This window comes from Phyllopteryx taeniolatus, chromosome 1, assembly GCF_024500385.1.
Source record: "Phyllopteryx taeniolatus isolate TA_2022b chromosome 1, UOR_Ptae_1.2, whole genome shotgun sequence".
Taxonomy (NCBI): Eukaryota; Metazoa; Chordata; class Actinopteri; order Syngnathiformes; family Syngnathidae; genus Phyllopteryx; species Phyllopteryx taeniolatus.
In genome coordinates, this window is record NC_084502.1 from 49,298,154 (window position 1) to 49,314,885 (window position 16,732).

At 42.8% G+C, this 16,732-nt stretch overlaps 1 protein-coding gene across 6 annotated transcripts in view; it reads left to right on the forward strand.

The window, feature by feature from the left end:
- scn8aa (sodium channel, voltage gated, type VIII, alpha subunit a) overlaps positions 1–16,732 on the forward strand; it is a 171,664-nt gene that overhangs the window by 34,951 nt on the left and 119,981 nt on the right. For 5 of the 6 annotated variants that reach the window (XM_061747434.1, XM_061747424.1, XM_061747454.1 and 2 more), the window contains exons 3-5: positions 12,643–12,760; positions 14,586–14,676; positions 14,851–14,979. In XM_061747434.1, coding sequence (XP_061603418.1) covers positions 12,643–12,760; positions 14,586–14,676; positions 14,851–14,979 — 338 coding nt within the window. Of the gene's footprint in view, positions 1–12,642; positions 12,761–14,585; positions 14,677–14,850; positions 14,980–16,732 lie in introns of those variants that run through there. The other variant, XM_061747463.1, reaches the window with a different exon arrangement.

The following is a 16,732-nucleotide window of genomic DNA, read 5'->3' on the forward strand; positions in this document are numbered from 1 at the left end:
TTTACCTTTTGAGCTGTCTTAATGTTGGCAAAAACGTATTTTATTGTTTGAGTTGACTTCACTGAAGCTCTGCACGGTGTAGGCTGAGGCTCGGAGAGGGACGGAGAACGTCAGACTTCTAAACATCGTGAAAGCCTCCTTTGCACAATATAATCTTATTCCAAGTGTTGCACTGAGGCGACTGGTCATTAATTTTAACAAAGTTAAGACACACATTTGTTCGCTGCCGCCGCCGTTAGTCAGAAGCACATCTTCGTGCTCGTTCGTTGGTTTTTGCCACACTCTTCTTCAGGGTGGGCGCACTAGGCTTCGAAACTGGGAACTGAAATTTTTAAATTTGAATGATTCCGGCAGAACCGGAACGTTAGTCCCAGTTCCAATCGATTCGCGATTCTCGATACCCAACCCTAGTATCCAGTCCACCCACAAAACTCAGCTGAACGGCACCACGGCATTTCCAGGTTTCAAGCGAGCGAGTCTCAGCCGCTGCCAAGCCATACAAATAAAGTCTATAAAGTAAACACCTGTTGTGTTTACTTAACTATACAGTGGAACCTCTTGTAATTCTAGCAATCTCTAAAAAAAACAATATTGTTAAACTGGAAATATAAACAAGCTATCAACATTAACCAATGGCAAAGTCTTGTCATACAGCATATAACACTAGAAAACATCTCAGCAAAACGTAATAAGCAAATGGATAACTAAGAAAAATTGGTCAACTTTTATTAAAATGGTGTAGCTTGATTCTTGTTTGCCTGGGAAAGAATGTTGCGTTATGTAACTATAATGTAATGTAACCAAATCATATCTTCTCATTTTAGACCCCTGTGCATGCCATAGGGTCACTTGCATGCACTTGAACCCCTTTCCTTCTGGATCTGCGATGTGGGCCTCTGGGGATGCTAGGCCTGTTTCTCCCTCCTCCTCTTGGGTCTGGTTATGTCCGCGTTGCCCTCCTAGGAGTGCCGGTCCCAGGGCTGCTCTCCGTCCCTGGGTGCCGGGGAGGTTTCCGCTAGCCTTACTCCGGGGGTCTTGTCCTGGTCTCCGGGTGGGGGCTTGGGGGCCGTGCTGCTGAGGCCCGGGCCTGTGTCCTCCTCTTCCCTTTCCCCGGGGTGCTCGGCCTTGGTCGTCGCCCCTCTCTCCCTCGGGCTGTGTGGGGTGCTTGGTGCGTGCGGTCGGGTGTCAGCACCTCCTGCCTTGGATTGGCCTGCCTTCTGGGCCCTGTTCTGGTCACTGGGCGATGGTCGGTTTGGGGCGCCAGCCAATCATGGGGAGGGGCTGCCCCTCTTTTCTCTGTGGTCTTCCAGCCTGTTGGGCCAGGCTGGACCTGCACCCAATTGCAGGGCACATATAAACAAACAACCATTCACACTCACATTCACACCTACAGGCAATTTAGAGTCTTCAATTAATCTGCCAAGCATGTTTTTGGGAAGTGGGAGGACACCAGAGTACCTAGAGAAAACCCACGCAGGCACAGGGAGAACATGGAAACTCAACACAGGCGAGGCTAGATTTGAACCTGGGTCCTCAAAACTGTGAGTCAGATGAACTAACCAGTCATCCACCGTGCCACCGCCCAATTTGCCATGTCTGAAAGAATGGACTGCTTTTGATGGAAGTTGCATATCTCTATAGCCTTGAAACATTGCCACACACGCACGCAAGCACACACACATCCTTTATGAGTAGCTTTCTCGTCATTCAATATTGTGGCATGTTGCGTAAGGCTTCAGCAGAAGGTGCGCTGGCGATGATAGCAGGAAGCGAGCTCCTCCTTTGTGCTTAATTATCTGTGCCTGCCTCCACCTTTCTAATCATGAGCTTGAATCAGGTCTGCTATGGTGGTGCTGCGTTAACGTCAGATAAGGTCAAAGTGTCATCTCTGAGACGCAACGCCGACGGCCTGGCAGAGCGAGGATGAGCAGCTCCAGCAGGTCAATTTACAGGTGGATTAAATGGCCGACGTGCAACTTTCTTTCCATTCTGCTGGACCTGAGCTCAGTAAAAATCATTAAAGCTAGAGGCCCAAAAAGCCTTGCTTGTTTGTTTTTTAATAAGTCAAATCAGAATAAACTAGCCACGTGCTGATCTGATTGGCTGGATGACCTTGGGGTTGTTGGTCATCAATCCAATACTAAGATCAATACGCTGATTTGAGATTACAGAGAGTTTACTTTCTCAAACAATCCATTGAGTGGGTTTTTACTGAATTCATCTTTTAGTAACGCCTCCACATTTGCGCTCATCAACTGGCATCGTTTAGTTAACCCAAAATGAATGGCTTTGTGTGCTTGACAAGCTCCCTGTGAGTGCAATATTGCAATATTATAGCATGCACACAAGTGAAGATTACACTTGAAAGGTTTATATGCGCCTCAAAAGCACGTTTGAGCGAGAAAATGAAAGTGTTTAACCCACATTCAACACTTTTTGTCACAAATTGGCAGAGGTGGGTAGTAACGCGCTACATTTACTCCGTTACATTTACTCAGTAATATTTTCCATAAACTGTACTTTTCAGAGTACTTTACATGCACCGTACTTTTACTTGAGTATTTATGTAAATAAGGATCGACTTCCGCATAGGGTGCCCGTTGGGCCAATCAAACGGGATCACTCCAATTCACCAATCAGACGACACAAGGCAGTCACATGACCGTGCACATAGCCTTCGTGAGCCAATCAAAATGACTAATTTTGGCGGGAAAAACAGAGGCGCGACTGCGTTTATTTTACGGACTCCGAAAAACAACAGATTTATAATGTAGCTCTTAAATTGTGACTGCCGAAACTTGGATATTTTAGCCCACTTCTAACTTGAGAAAACACCTTGCGGTAAGTTACAGATGTTTCTATTGTTGTTTTGGCAGTGGATATGACAAAATTAGCACTATCCTTATGGTGTCGCACACATAATAGCTAAGTCTGTTCAGCAAACAGCTTCTTCATGAAGTTATTTAAGCAAATAAAGCAAATAAAGTTTCTGTAGGGCCCAATGTATGTGTTGTTTGTTTTTGGGCAGTTAACAATTTAAATGGTGGCAGGTGTGTTTCGACTCCCATATAATTATTTTTTAATTTTATTTGATGTTCATGCTCTGATTTCCAAAAAAAAAAAAAAAAAAAAAAATCTGAAGTTCCTTACAAGTTACTCTTCACTTGAGTAGTTTCTTCATTGAGTACTTTCTTACTCTTACTCAAGTAAATATTTGGATGACTACTTTTTACTTTTACTTGAGTCATATTCTAAAGTAACAGTACTCTTACTTGAGTACAATACTTGGCTACTCTACCCACCTCTGCAAATTGGACTATTTTCTTCCTTTGACTTCATGGTGGGCGACTGGTTAGAGCGTCTGGCTCACAGTTCTGAGGACCAGGGTTCAATCCCCGGCCCCGCCTGTGTGGAGTTTGCATGTTCTCCCCGTGCCTGCGTGGGTTTTCTCCGGGCACTCCGGTTTCCTCCCACATCCCAAAAACATGCATGGTAGGTTAATTGACAACTTTAAATTGCCCATAGGTGTGAATGTGAGTGTGAATGGTTGTTTGTTTGTATCTGCCCTGCGATTGGCTGGCAACCAGTTCAGGGTGTACACCGCCTGCTTCCCGATGATAGCTGGGATAGGCCCCAGCGCGCCCGCGACCCTAGTGAGGAGAAGCAGCTCAGAAAATGGATGGATGGATGGATGGACTTCATTAAGTCATAAATTTATTTTGTTGTTGTTGGTATTTGAGAGGAGAATATAGTCTGGTCTGATGAGAGCAAAATTGAACTCTTTGGATGCCATAATGCACACCACGTTTGGAGGAGAAATGACACTGCATATCACCCTAAAAACACCATACAACAGTGAGGTTCGGAGGTGGGATCATGATTGTGTGGGGATGCTTATCAGCAAATGGTACTGGTAAACTTCACATTATTGAAGGAAGGATGAATGGGCAATTGTACCGAGACATTCTTGACAAATATCTGCTGCCATCTACGAGGATGATGAAAATTAAACGAGGGTGGACATTTCAGCACCTGACTTGAATCCAATCGAAAATCTATGGCAAGAACTGTGTAGTGTATATGGATTTTGGATGAAACGTAATTTATTTAAGAAATAAATAGGTCGAAGGTGAACACCTGCGTTCAGTTCCGGCTTAGTCCGATTTACGTTTTAATGTTAAAATGAGACTATTTTATCTCGTAAAGGGGCACCACATCTCTTTTTAGATGTGTAAAACTTTAGGAAAAGTGACGAAAAACCTCTATGTCTCATAATCTGAAGGTTGCTACAGGAATTAAATAAGAGTTCTAGATCCCAGAGGTCTGTTGTCGTATCCAAACACACAAACAATACAGGTAGTGGGTTTTATATCAAATTTAATGAAATCTAACAGGAGTTTAACTACAGAGAAACAATGCAGAGAAAAGGAAAACAAGGTACCGGTAAGCATTCGTAAAGCAGGTCGAACTTGTGGTGTAGGTGCGAAGTGAGGATGTACAATGAGCAATGCATAGCGCTGGTATTCCTGTTTTCGTTAATTTAAACCCAAATATGCACCAATCTGTACTTTAGTAGACTGCATGTTCGACTTAACACACAATTGAGGCAGGCTGGTCGAACTCCCGGGAACTTGACCCGTCCGGTCCAGGACAGGTGGTTTTGACGGAAAAAAGAGGAAGGAAAAAAAAAAAAAGCTTCCTGTGCAGGGCGGCCAAAGCCCATGAATGGCCTGGTCACCAGGTGCTCGGACCAGACATGCGCCGCCCGTTTCCTTCCCAACGGAGCTTTGTCCGTGAGGTGCCCAAGCACCCGCACGGGTAGCTCGGGGTGCTGGCAGGGTGCCCTGCCGCGGGGGAAGGTCAGGTGCATTCTCGCCACCTCGTGGTAAGAGGTGGGGCTTCCTGGCTGGGCCAGGTTCTTCTGAAAGGCGAACGAACGAGCGAGAGCGAGCGAAGGACAAAGGAGCTTCTGCCTTTTATGCACAAAGGAGAGAGAGGGGAGTGCCCCCCCCGGGACAAAAAGCGAGATAGACCGCCTCTTAATACTACTTTTTTTACAACTAGGATTATTTGTGGTTTTAATCCCGTGGGAATAAAAGATAAATTATTGGATCTAATAAAGGGCACCGGTTTCCAGCTTTGCTTTGTCACGCACACCCTGTTTAATCCATGCAATGAGTGTTTCAATTATTCATTAATTAGTAATTATTTTACTTCAAAAGGCACTGTTTTTTATTCTTTGGTAGGAAATGGTCAATTAGAGACTCCACATATTTTGCAGGATTAATTATGGCAACTTCAGGGATCTAAAAGGGGCGTATCATTTCACTCCAAGTTATTCCAGCCCAAAGCATCACTGTACGGCCTTTTTGCTGATGTTGCAACCTCGTTGGGACTCGGTGGCTATCATTCAACCATCCAGCACTCTGGCCATCTGGACCACCCAAAATAGCACGGGATTCATCAGTGAATAAAACTCTTTGAAAATTAGTCTTGATGTATTTATGAGCTCACTGCTAACATTTCTCTTTTTGAGAATGCTTGGGGTAGTGAAAATGCAGTGTTTGTGGTGCCATACAACACATGAACCAACGAGAGGGCGGGTTGCGAGGTTCCATTGAATATTCAACACGAGTCGTCTGAATGCAGATGATACAGCCATGCTTAATGGCGGCCGCCTCTTCTTCGCTGCTCCCACCCCCCTCCCTTGCGTCTCCTCATCTTCTGGCTCGCTGGCTGGCAGCCTTTGTCGGCCTCCTCTTCGGCCTGCTGCTGCCACCACAGTTGCCACCTGTCTGCCTGCTTCACTCACTTGCCCTCTCACTCGGCGGAGCTCCGGTATGAAATTTTCAGCAGCTTTGCAGTACTTTAGTCATGCGTTACAGAGTGGGGAAAAGGCTTGATACATGGCAGCTGTGTGCGTACATGCGTGCGTGCGTGTATGTGTGTGTATGTGTGTGTGTGTGTGAGAGAGAGCGAGAGAGAGAGACAGAGAGTGAGGGACATGCATATGCCCTCAACATGTGTGTTTGTCTTAAACAGCAAATGTCATTATTACAGAAAACGGTGCATTTCAAATATGGGGAGCATGCCAGTATATGCGATAGTGATAACAATTTTTTTTACTTTTTTATTTTTTATTTTTAAACCTGTCCTGTTCAGCTGCATGGGCTTGCAGAATCGTGGATCTGTATGCGTTTGTGCTGGAAGAGTTTTGCTGTGCAACAGGGGCGTTTGAAATACTCCGTATGGTTATTTAATTTTTTTAAATTTATTCTGATGTTTATTGAAAAATCAGCTGGACAGAAAAGGGTTTTAGGGGACAGACAAAGGGACAGAGTGGACAAGGGGACTAGGGGTGAAAATGAGCAAGGCAGCGCTACTGTCGAATGGTGCGGTGGGATTCTTTTTTTAGTCTATAAACACCTGTAAGAACCTGTGAGTTGATATGTTAGTATAACCTGTGCTGTGTAGTGAACCAGTCGGCAGCACGGTGGCCGACTGGTTAGAGCGTCAGCCTCACAGTTCTGAGGAGCGGGGTTCGAGCCCTGGCCCCGCCTGTGTGGAGTTTGCATGTTCTCCCCGTGCCTGCGTGGGTTTTCTCCGGGCACTCCGGTTTCCTCCCACATCCCAAAAAAATGCACGTTAATTGAAAAACTCTGAATTGCCCGTAGGTGTGAATGTGAGTGTGAATGGTTGTTTGTTTGTATGTGCCCTGCGATTGGCTGGGAACCAGTTCAGGGTGTACCCCGCCTCCTGCTCAATAATAGCTGGGATAGGGTCCAGCACGCCCGCGACCCTAGTGAGGACAAGCGGCTCAGAAAATGGATGGATGGATGGATGTTTCTATCTAACTTATTAGTGAAAGAACACCATATCACATGCAAGAGAAATGTGAAAAGCCACCACCCACCCTACTACTACCGGAGTGCCGGGACACCTGGCCAAGTGGGCTCCCCAGCCCGACCCTGCCTCTCCCCCACAGATGGGTGTATGATGCATTAAAGCTGGAGGACCGGCAGAGCAGTGAAGGGGTTAGGGCGCGACCAGACCGGAAAGCAGCACAGATGTGTCAACACCTGGCCCGGCGCCCACCCCACCATACCTGGAGCCAGTCCTCCAGGACACCCTGAATGAGATATGAGTGTGCCCAATGTGCGGAGTATGTACACTGTGAGTATTAAAAAATGTGCAGCGTGTGTGTAGTAAGAGGCTAGACTCCTGCGGGTTCGGCCCGGCCCGACTGGTCGGCAGACCACAGAGAAGCGGGGGGAAGACCCCACCCCACAGCTAATTCCACCCCCCCCCCCCTAAAAAACAAAACAAAAAACAACCGTATGCCAGAAGCCGGGCCCGACCGACCGAGGCGGGAGATGCTGACTGACACCCCACCGTGAGCCCCAAGTCAGCCGAGGATCCCACACAGCCCCGAGGGAGAGGAGGGCGACGACCACGGCAACGCACCACCAGGGAGAGGGATGAGGAGGACACAGGCCGGGACGCAGGCCGCCAGGCCGCCATGACACCTTCCTTACAAATTTATCGAACTCTGGATCTTTCAGTAGAGAAGTATTAAAGTACCAAGGTGGAGAAGGTATCATATGTTTGATTCAAGTTTGAAGCAGAGAGAAATTGGAGCATGATTGCTAATTATTAGTAGATGTATTTTAGAAGTGCTGTTTTGAGCAATTGACTTATTTGTGAGAAAGTAGTCAATTCTAGAGAAGGAGCAGTGAACTGAAGAAAATAAAGTGTATTCCCCTTTTTGTATGTTTTTTTTTTTTAATTCACCATATGTTGGCGAGTCCGAAATCATGCGTATATTCATCTAATATTCGGGAAGACTGTGATTGTTTGGATTTTTGTTTTAGTTTGAGCGGTCTATGGTTGCAATAAATACTATGTTAAAGTCGCCGCCGATAATAATTGTTGAATTAGTTGACAAATTGGTCAAAAAAGTGTGTGACTAAAAGTTGGATCATCAATATTAGGGGCGTATACATTAACTAATGTGTATAATTTGTTAAATATAGTTGAATGAACAATTATTTATTGGCCTTCTGGGTCAATATTGTGCTATTTAGTGTAAAAAGTAGTCTATTATGGATTAGTATTGAGACTCCTTGTTGTCTGCTGTTATAGCTAGCTGAAAAGGACTGACTGAAATTTAAATCAGATGGGTAATTTTCTTCAGATTTTTACAAATGAATTTCTTGTATGAAGATATCCATTTTTGATTTCGTGATATAATCCATGATCTTCATTTTCTTTGCCTGTGAACAAATGCCATTTACATTCCATGAGACAAAAGTTATACTTGACATATTAATGATAAGTATACAATTCTTATAAGTTAATGTGGGAAAATCTGTGTAAGTGTATCATCTTTACGTGTGTGGGAAAGGTAGATAATTCACAGAAACATTATGTCTATTGGGAACTTTCTTACTGTGTAGCTGGTAATATGAAGATGTGTTAGGAAGTATTATGTATTGAGGTATTGAACCATGGAAACGGAAGACAAGGGAATATATCACGAGTTAGATCACTAGAGCGGTTCCAACTACCGTAGAGAAATTCCTTGTGTGTTTTTTGTGGACATACTTGGCAAATGAAGATGATTCTAATTCTGGTTAAACATACAAGCACAGGTAACATACGAATACATATGCGTACGGTGGCGGCAGGGAGGGGGGAGTGAGCATTCGGTAAGGGGCGGAGCGGGGGGGGGGGGGGGGAATAACGAAGAGAAAAAGAAGTACCAAAGAGAAAAATAAGTAAAAAGAAATCAAATGAAATAACCCGTGTCAGTGAGTGGAGGATGCAATAGGATGTGTGCAATTCACCTTTTTTCCCACCTAAACAAAGTACTACACCGTTTTTCTACACTATAATACCAAATATTTGAGCATACTTGAAGGGAATACTCATCTATTAGAAGAGCCAAGGGGTGACTTTGGAATCGTGGAACAGTTGTTCGTTTATGTATAGTTTGTCCACAACCAGTGAGGCACGTTTTCCTTGTTGCCGGTAATTTTTCATTCGAGGATACGAGTGTTTGAGTGGCTTGTTGATTTCGTGTGGAAACTTGTCATTCATCTCAAACTGTGTACCCTTCAGCTCCTTTTGATTTTACAAAGACTTTCTGCTGGAAATGTTCAAATTTAGCGATGATTGGACAGGTATGACTCCTTGCTCGCGGACCTCCTAGCCTGTGTACTCTGTGGAAGGCGATGTTAGCGAGTGTATCCTTTGGGATTTTCAGCGCTGTCGACATGAAGTTTTTTAATTGAGCCTCTGCATTATCAGGTGTTCTCTCGGAAATGGCGGAAAAAATGAGGTTATCCCGCATGCTACTTGACTGTAAGTCCAGCATTGCTTCTTTGATTTTTTTTTTGTTTTCTTTTTTGAGAACTTCTACCTCCGTTGTCATCGCTTTCATGGCTGACTGTCTTCTTTTAGCTCTTTGGTGCGTTGGTGCGTAAACTCTAAGCTGGTTTTGAGCTCCTTAATCTCTTCGTGTAATAGACCAAGAAGTGATAGCTTCTTGTCAATGGAAGAGAGGACTTGAATATGGGCGTCAGGAGAGCAAAGTTGTAAATCTTCAGTGCTAGTGGACGAATTAGCCTTTCGTCTTTTCAGCAGATTGCTGCGGTCGTCATGGTGGGCTCCGCTGGTTTGCATGACGAAGCGATCGAAAGATCCGTTGATGAAATCTTTGAGTGGTATCTTGGCTTCAGCAGGGATTGGAAAAAAGTAATCAATAATAATCAGCCCCGTAATAAGAGAAAAAAATGGATGAGGAGGAAATGAAGTCTCAAGCTTGCGTTGCCGGCAAAATTTCGTCTGGGAAATCTCACAGTCTTTCGCGGTGTCAGAGCATGTCGCACGTCATGCCTCAATTAACACATTGGATTTATCCCAGGTATGGGCAAACTAAGGCCCGCCACATGGGCTTTGTATCCGACCGCCAAAGAGTAACGACTGCATTCACATTGACGTTTTCTTGCAATGCATGATAATTCCACTAGGTGTCAGATTCCATACCCAGTTCACGCATTTGCTCAATCACCAAGTATAGTTGAATCTTCACTTTTTGAGTTACCTAACGGCAATAATGTTGACGCCGTAGGTAAATTAAGTGAATTAAACTACAGTCGACAGTGAGTGCCAAGTGCTTGAGCAAGTGTTTGAAAGTACAATTAAATATTTTTTCACCGAAGTACAATAAATGGTTTTCTGTTTTATTTGCCAAGAAACTGTAGCTATTTTCCAGGCATATAGTGTTTGTCGCTACTTTTCTATTAAGCATGCAAACTACCCTAGTAAGCAGTCACTGCAAGAATGGCCGGATATTGCTGAGAGGTTGTTAGCAAATTTACAGACTCAGCAAGTTTTTTCACCGACAAACTGCTATTAAAGAGTTGTTACAATTTTTTAGTGATGGTGGAAAAAGTGGCGGCATAGTGAACGACTGGTTAACTCATCTGCTTCACAGTTCTAAGGATCCAGGTTCAAATCCGGCCTCGCCTGTGTAGATTTTGCATGTTCTCCCCGTACCTGCATGGGTTTTCTCCGGGTACTCCTGTTTCCTCCAACATCCAAAAACATGCATGGTAGGTTAATTGTAGTGAATTGAATTGCTCATAGGTGTGAATGTGAGTGCAAATGGTTGTTAGTTTATATGTGCCCTACAATTGGCCGGTAACCAGCTCAGAGTGTACCCCGCCTCTCGATCAGAGTCAGCTGGGATAGGCTCCAGCATGCCTATTACCCTAGTGAAGATAAAAAGTGGAGGACCTCAGATCAGGGAAACAGGGAGGTAAGACAGGCCGACTCCCAACAAAGGCTTTATTTTCAAAACACAAAAAGGCAAACAGCAAAATATAAATACTCAATAAACAGTACCCCTAAAAACAAGGTACATAGTAACAAAGAAAGACTGGGGACAAACTCACCACGAGAGAAAACACAACATGACAAGTGAAATGTGACTACAGCAACAATGATGCTGACTTGACAAACCTAGGGAACTAAATACAAACAAATTGAGGAGACAACGAGGCACACCTGGACAAGAAACGAGTGACTGGAGGTAGCTGATTGGTTGACACAAGGTAGACGGCTGACGAGAACACGTGGCGACGAAAACCAAATGAGCAGATAAGATATTAACATGGGACTAGGGCCGGGCATTGTTAAGAACTTCCCGATTCGATTCTTTAGGTTGCAGTTTGATTCAGTATTGATTCTTTAAGTTGCAATTTTATTCAATATTGATATAAATGCTCTGATATAGATTCCGTAAGAAGTTGAAAGAATAATACATAATTATTAAGCATAAATTGTGGTTAATTTTTGATGCCCTGTAAAAATATGACATATGTCGTCACATTTTTTCACCAATAAACCATCTGAAAATAAAAACACACTTAACTTATTTGTGCATATGGAGTACAAAAGTAAAAATCATGACAGTTGTGTATAAACACTGTAAAAGTAAAGTGCATGTAAACTTAAATGTTTATTTCCTCTTGGATATTCAAAAAAACCAAAAACAAACCAAGAATATTTGTTTATATGGACTACAAAACTTACTCTGTATTGAAAAATAAAGTGCATGTATACTGATGGAAGGCATGACAAGAAACAAGCGCGTCACCTTCTTTTTGATCCCACCCCAACCCTTCCCACATTGGATTGGAGCCCATTGTAATGGAAAAGCAACGGAGGCTAGGCCAAGCCAAGCGAGGCCGGAGCAGAGCAGGGCTAGGCTGTTCTGGAACTTGTAATGTAATAAATGTCAGTCAAATGCATATAAAGAAGGGTCACGTGAACACAATGAGGCTGTTCCATATTCTGCCTTGAGATGTTGATGTCCCTATTAGCTTTGTGTACACTTTGCTTGGTTTTGGCTGCGAGTGCACCGATGAAGCGTCATGTGAGACACACACACACACACACAAACACACGCACACAGCCTGAGGCTTAATGTAGCGAGGGAGACCTTGTTAAAGCATGCTCGACCATAACACTTGTGCAAATGCAGTGTCTCATGAAACTTTTATGTCCTTTGCCATGTTTTATTTAAACAATTATGAAGTTTTCCACAGGAATAGACATGCTAGGTTCTTTTGGTTTCTCAAAAAGTAAGCATGAGTGATGGCAGCTAAACAGGACACACACACACACAGACAGCAGTTTTTTGTGTATTCAGTGGGCAAGTGACAATATTGGGATCAATGACGACTGCTGCGTTAATAGGACAGCATACTAAAAATAGAAACTTCCTGGCAGCATTTGTCTTTGTTCAAATGAGTCAGTGTTTTACTGGGTGCAAATGACAGAACACACTGGATATTTCATTTGCAATAGCTCATATTTTTTGTATGTATCCCACCGGAATACATTGGTTTTATTGGCACAGATGCATATTCACATATTTGACTTGAGCTCGCCATATGGACCAAACATGGTATTACGCACTCCTCTAATTGTGCTTTCGTGTGTATTCCGATGCATGAGAAAATCCAAAAGATTTCTGGTGGGATACGTGTTGGTGTATGCATTTGCAGTTGCTTTTCAAACCAAATGTGCTGTTTACTGACGATATTGTCTCTCCCTGTCTTCTTCTCTCCACAGACATTTATAGTGCTAAATAGGGGGAAGACAATCTTCCGTTTCAGTGCCACACCTGCCTTGTACTTCATAAGTCCTTTTAATCTGGCTAGGCGAATAGCTATTAAAATTTTGATACATTCATATCCTTTTTAATGCTGTCTTGTATGGTTCGAATGGGGTCTTGCCTACTTGTGTGTTTTATTCATAATGATGTGTACTATGTGTCTATGGATCTTTAATGTGAGGATAGACAGAAATGGAGTGAGGATAGACAATACACACTCATGTGATGAGGACTGAATAACCGACAGCAATGGGAATAATCTTCCTGTGGAATGGAAGTCAATTTTCCATTTTAAGGTTTAGCTGCATTTCTCAGATTTTGTAGTCATGATCTGGAATCGTTACAGTATATTCATTGAAATCATGTTTGTAGTTGCTAGTTCAAAGCATCCCGAATGATGTCCAAATGTCATTGAAATTCATCTAAAAGAGGGACCCCACACATGACAAGGAAAACGTTTTTGCTTACTGCTCTATTGTTTGGTGTTCTTAGGAATGGGAATTGAAAAGAATGTAGCAATTCATCATCGATTCTAGGACTGGGCATTGTCAAGAACCTCACAATTCGATTCAAATTCAATTGTTTAGGTTGCGATTCAATTTAATATCGGTTCTTTAGGGTTGCAATTTGATTTTTTTTCAATATTGATTTAAATGCTCCCATCGATTCAGTAAGAAGTAGAAGTGCACAAATAATTAAGAATACAATTATGTTAATTGCCTCTTGGGAATTGTAAAATTGAAACAAACATTTAATCACTTATAATAGATTGAAACATTTCAATAAAAAATGCAATCTCTTATTTAAATAAATACATAGATTAAAACCCAAAAAATAATATCAAATGTAAAATCAAACACAGGGCTTCACACTAACTTTTCCATTGGTAGCATTGGATCATGCATGATGTAGTCTTGGCATACTGCACCTTCGATTGAAATCAACATTGAGAATGAGTGAGTGAACTTATATCTGCAAAATATTTTACTGTTAATATGAAGTTTGTCTGCAACAAGCAGTGGCTGACTAAACAGGTCATATTTATTTTATATAATTTTTCAAAGACATAATGGAAATGTGTTCAAATAAAAACAAAGCCTAACAACATGCATGCACGTTTACATGTATATTGTATTTTTTACTTTTCGACTTACATGAATGTAACAGCAGCATAACTTTAACTTAATATCAGCATACATGGGGGGGTTGGGTTCAGGAAAAATTAAGGAGTGTGATTTGAATATAAAACACTTATTCGTTAACAAACAAGCTGTAGCTGCTTTCAAAACATGCAATAGATAAAATTACAACTAAATACTTTTGCTTGACCCTTTCACAAATTTAAAACAAGATAATTGTGGACAATGGAGATAATGGAGTTCAGTTATGCTCAGTGAAAATGATAATTTCTATTGTGGTGAATTGGTGAATGACGTCTGAGATACGTTATATTGTCTGTTACTGTCGGCGCCAAACCTTGTCTGAGGCGAATTTGCGCCTTTTAGAAATTGGGCCTTTGCTGACTTAGGGTGCAAAATTGGACCGTCTATCCATCAATGTTCTGTACTGATGGGCATTTGTGTATCTGACTTTAGACTCTTATACAGATTTTATATTTTATGACCAATATAATGCTGTATATGTATGAAACTGAATGAGAGAAATTGCATATTAGACATGAAACTAGAAATGATTTAACAAGACTTGAAACAGGTCTGTTATTCAGTCGAGCGAGTCAATGTGTAATTTAGTCAATTTTATTTTAACTACTAAAATAAGATTTTGAATGAATCAACAAAATCTAAATAATGACAGAATTTTGATTATAAGGTTTTATAAATTGTATTATGTTTATCATTGCCTCCTTCAATTGTCGTTTTTCCCCTTAACCTACAGCTTACTCTTTTCAGCATGATCATTATGTGTACTATTTTGACCAACTGTATATTCATGACCTTTAGTGATCCTCCCGAGTGGTCAAAACAAGTAGAGTAAGTACACCTTTCATTATTTTCCCTCATAACGAGAATGTTTACATTTTGTGCCTCTAGTCTCATGATACTGTATATTGTATGCTTTGCTTGTGTTATGTTGGCTAGACTGTTATTTGATTTGATGACGTTTTCTGGTTGTGAAGTGATCCTGTTGATGCACTTGTCTTTCAGGTACACATTCACAGGAATTTATACGTTTGAGTCTCTTGTAAAAATCACAGCACGAGGATTCTGTATAGATGGCTTTACATTCCTCCGAGACCCATGGAACTGGCTGGACTTCATGGTCATCTCCATGGCGTAAGTATTCCTCTCCTGTGTTACCACTTGGAAGGAGATTTCTATTGAAATGCATTTAGTGGTGTTGAGAAGTGCGGATGGAGAAAGTACAGTGGGTACGGAAAGTTTTCAGACCCCCTTAAAATTTTCACTCTTTGTTATATTGCAGGCGGCACGGTGGGCGACTGGTTAGAGGGTCAGCCTCACGGTTCTGAGGACCGGGGTTCAATCCCCGGCCCCACCTGTGTGGAGTTTGCATGTTCTCCCCGTGCCTGCGTGGGTTTTCTCTGGGCACTCCGGTTTCCTCCCACATCCCAAAAACATGCATGAATTGGAGACTCTAAATTGCCCATAGGTGTGAATGTAAGTGCGAATGGTTGTTTGTTTGTATGTGCCCTGCGATTGGCTGGCAACCAGTTCAGGGTGTACCCGCCTCCTGCCTGATGATAGCTGGGATAGGGGCTCCAGCACGCCCGTGACCCTAGTGAGGAGAAGCGGCTCAGAAAATGGATGGATGGATGGATGGATGTTATATTGCAGCCATTTGTTAAAATCATTTGAGTTCATTTTTCCCCTGATTAATGTTTTAACACAGCACCCCATATTGACAGAAAAACATTTAATTTATTCTGATTTATTAAAAAAGAAAAACTGAAATATCACAAATATCACACAGCCATAAGTATTCAGACCCTTTGCTTACCTCGGTTGCTGTCCATTTCTTCTGATCATCCTTGAGATGGTTCTACACCTTCATTGAAGTCCAGCTGGGTTTGATTATACTGATTGGACTTGATTACGAAAAGCCACACACCTCTCTATATAAGACCTTACAGCTCACAGTGCATGTCAGAGTAAATGAGAATCATGAGGTCAAAGGAACTGCCTGAAGAGCTCAGAGACAGAATTGTGGCAAGGCACAGATCTGGCCAAGGTTACAAAAAGATTTCTGCTGCACTTAAGGTTCCTAAGAGCACAGTGGCCTCCGTAATCCTGAAATGGAAGACGTTTGGGGCGATCAGAACCCTTCCTAGAGCTGGCCGTCCGGCCAAACTGAGCAATTGGGGGAGAAGAGCCTTGGTGAGAGAGGTAAAGAAGAACCCAAAGATCACTGTGGCTGAGCTCCAGAGATGCAGTCGGGAGATGGGCGAAAGTTCTAGAAAGTCAACCATCACTGTCGGGGCTTTATGGCAGAGTGGCCTGATGGAAGCCTATCCTTAGTGCAAGGCACATGAAAGCCCGGGTGGAGTTTGCTAAAAAAACACCTGAAGGACTCCAACATGGTGAGAAATAAGATTCTCTGGTCTGTTGAGACCAAGATAGAAATTGTTTTGCCTTAATTCTAAGTGGCATGTGTGGAGAAATCCAGACACTGCTCATCACCTGTCCAATACAGTCCCAAAAGTGAAGCATGTTGATGGCAGCATCATGCTGTGGGGGTGTTTTTCAGCTGCAGGGACAGGACTGGTTGCAATCGAAGAAAAGATGAATGCGGGCAAGTACAGGTATATCCTGGACGAAAACCTTCTCCAGAGTGCTCAGGACCTCAGACTGGGCCGAAGGTTCACGTTCCAACAAGACAATGACCCTAAGCACACAGCTAAAATAACGAAGGAGTGGCTTCAGAACAACTCCATGACTGTTTTTGAATGACCCAGCCAGAGCCCTGACTTAAACACAATTGAGCATCTCTGGAAAGACCTGAAAATGGCTGTCCACCAACGTTCACCATCCAACCTGACAGAACTGGAGAGGATCTGCAAGGAGGAATGGC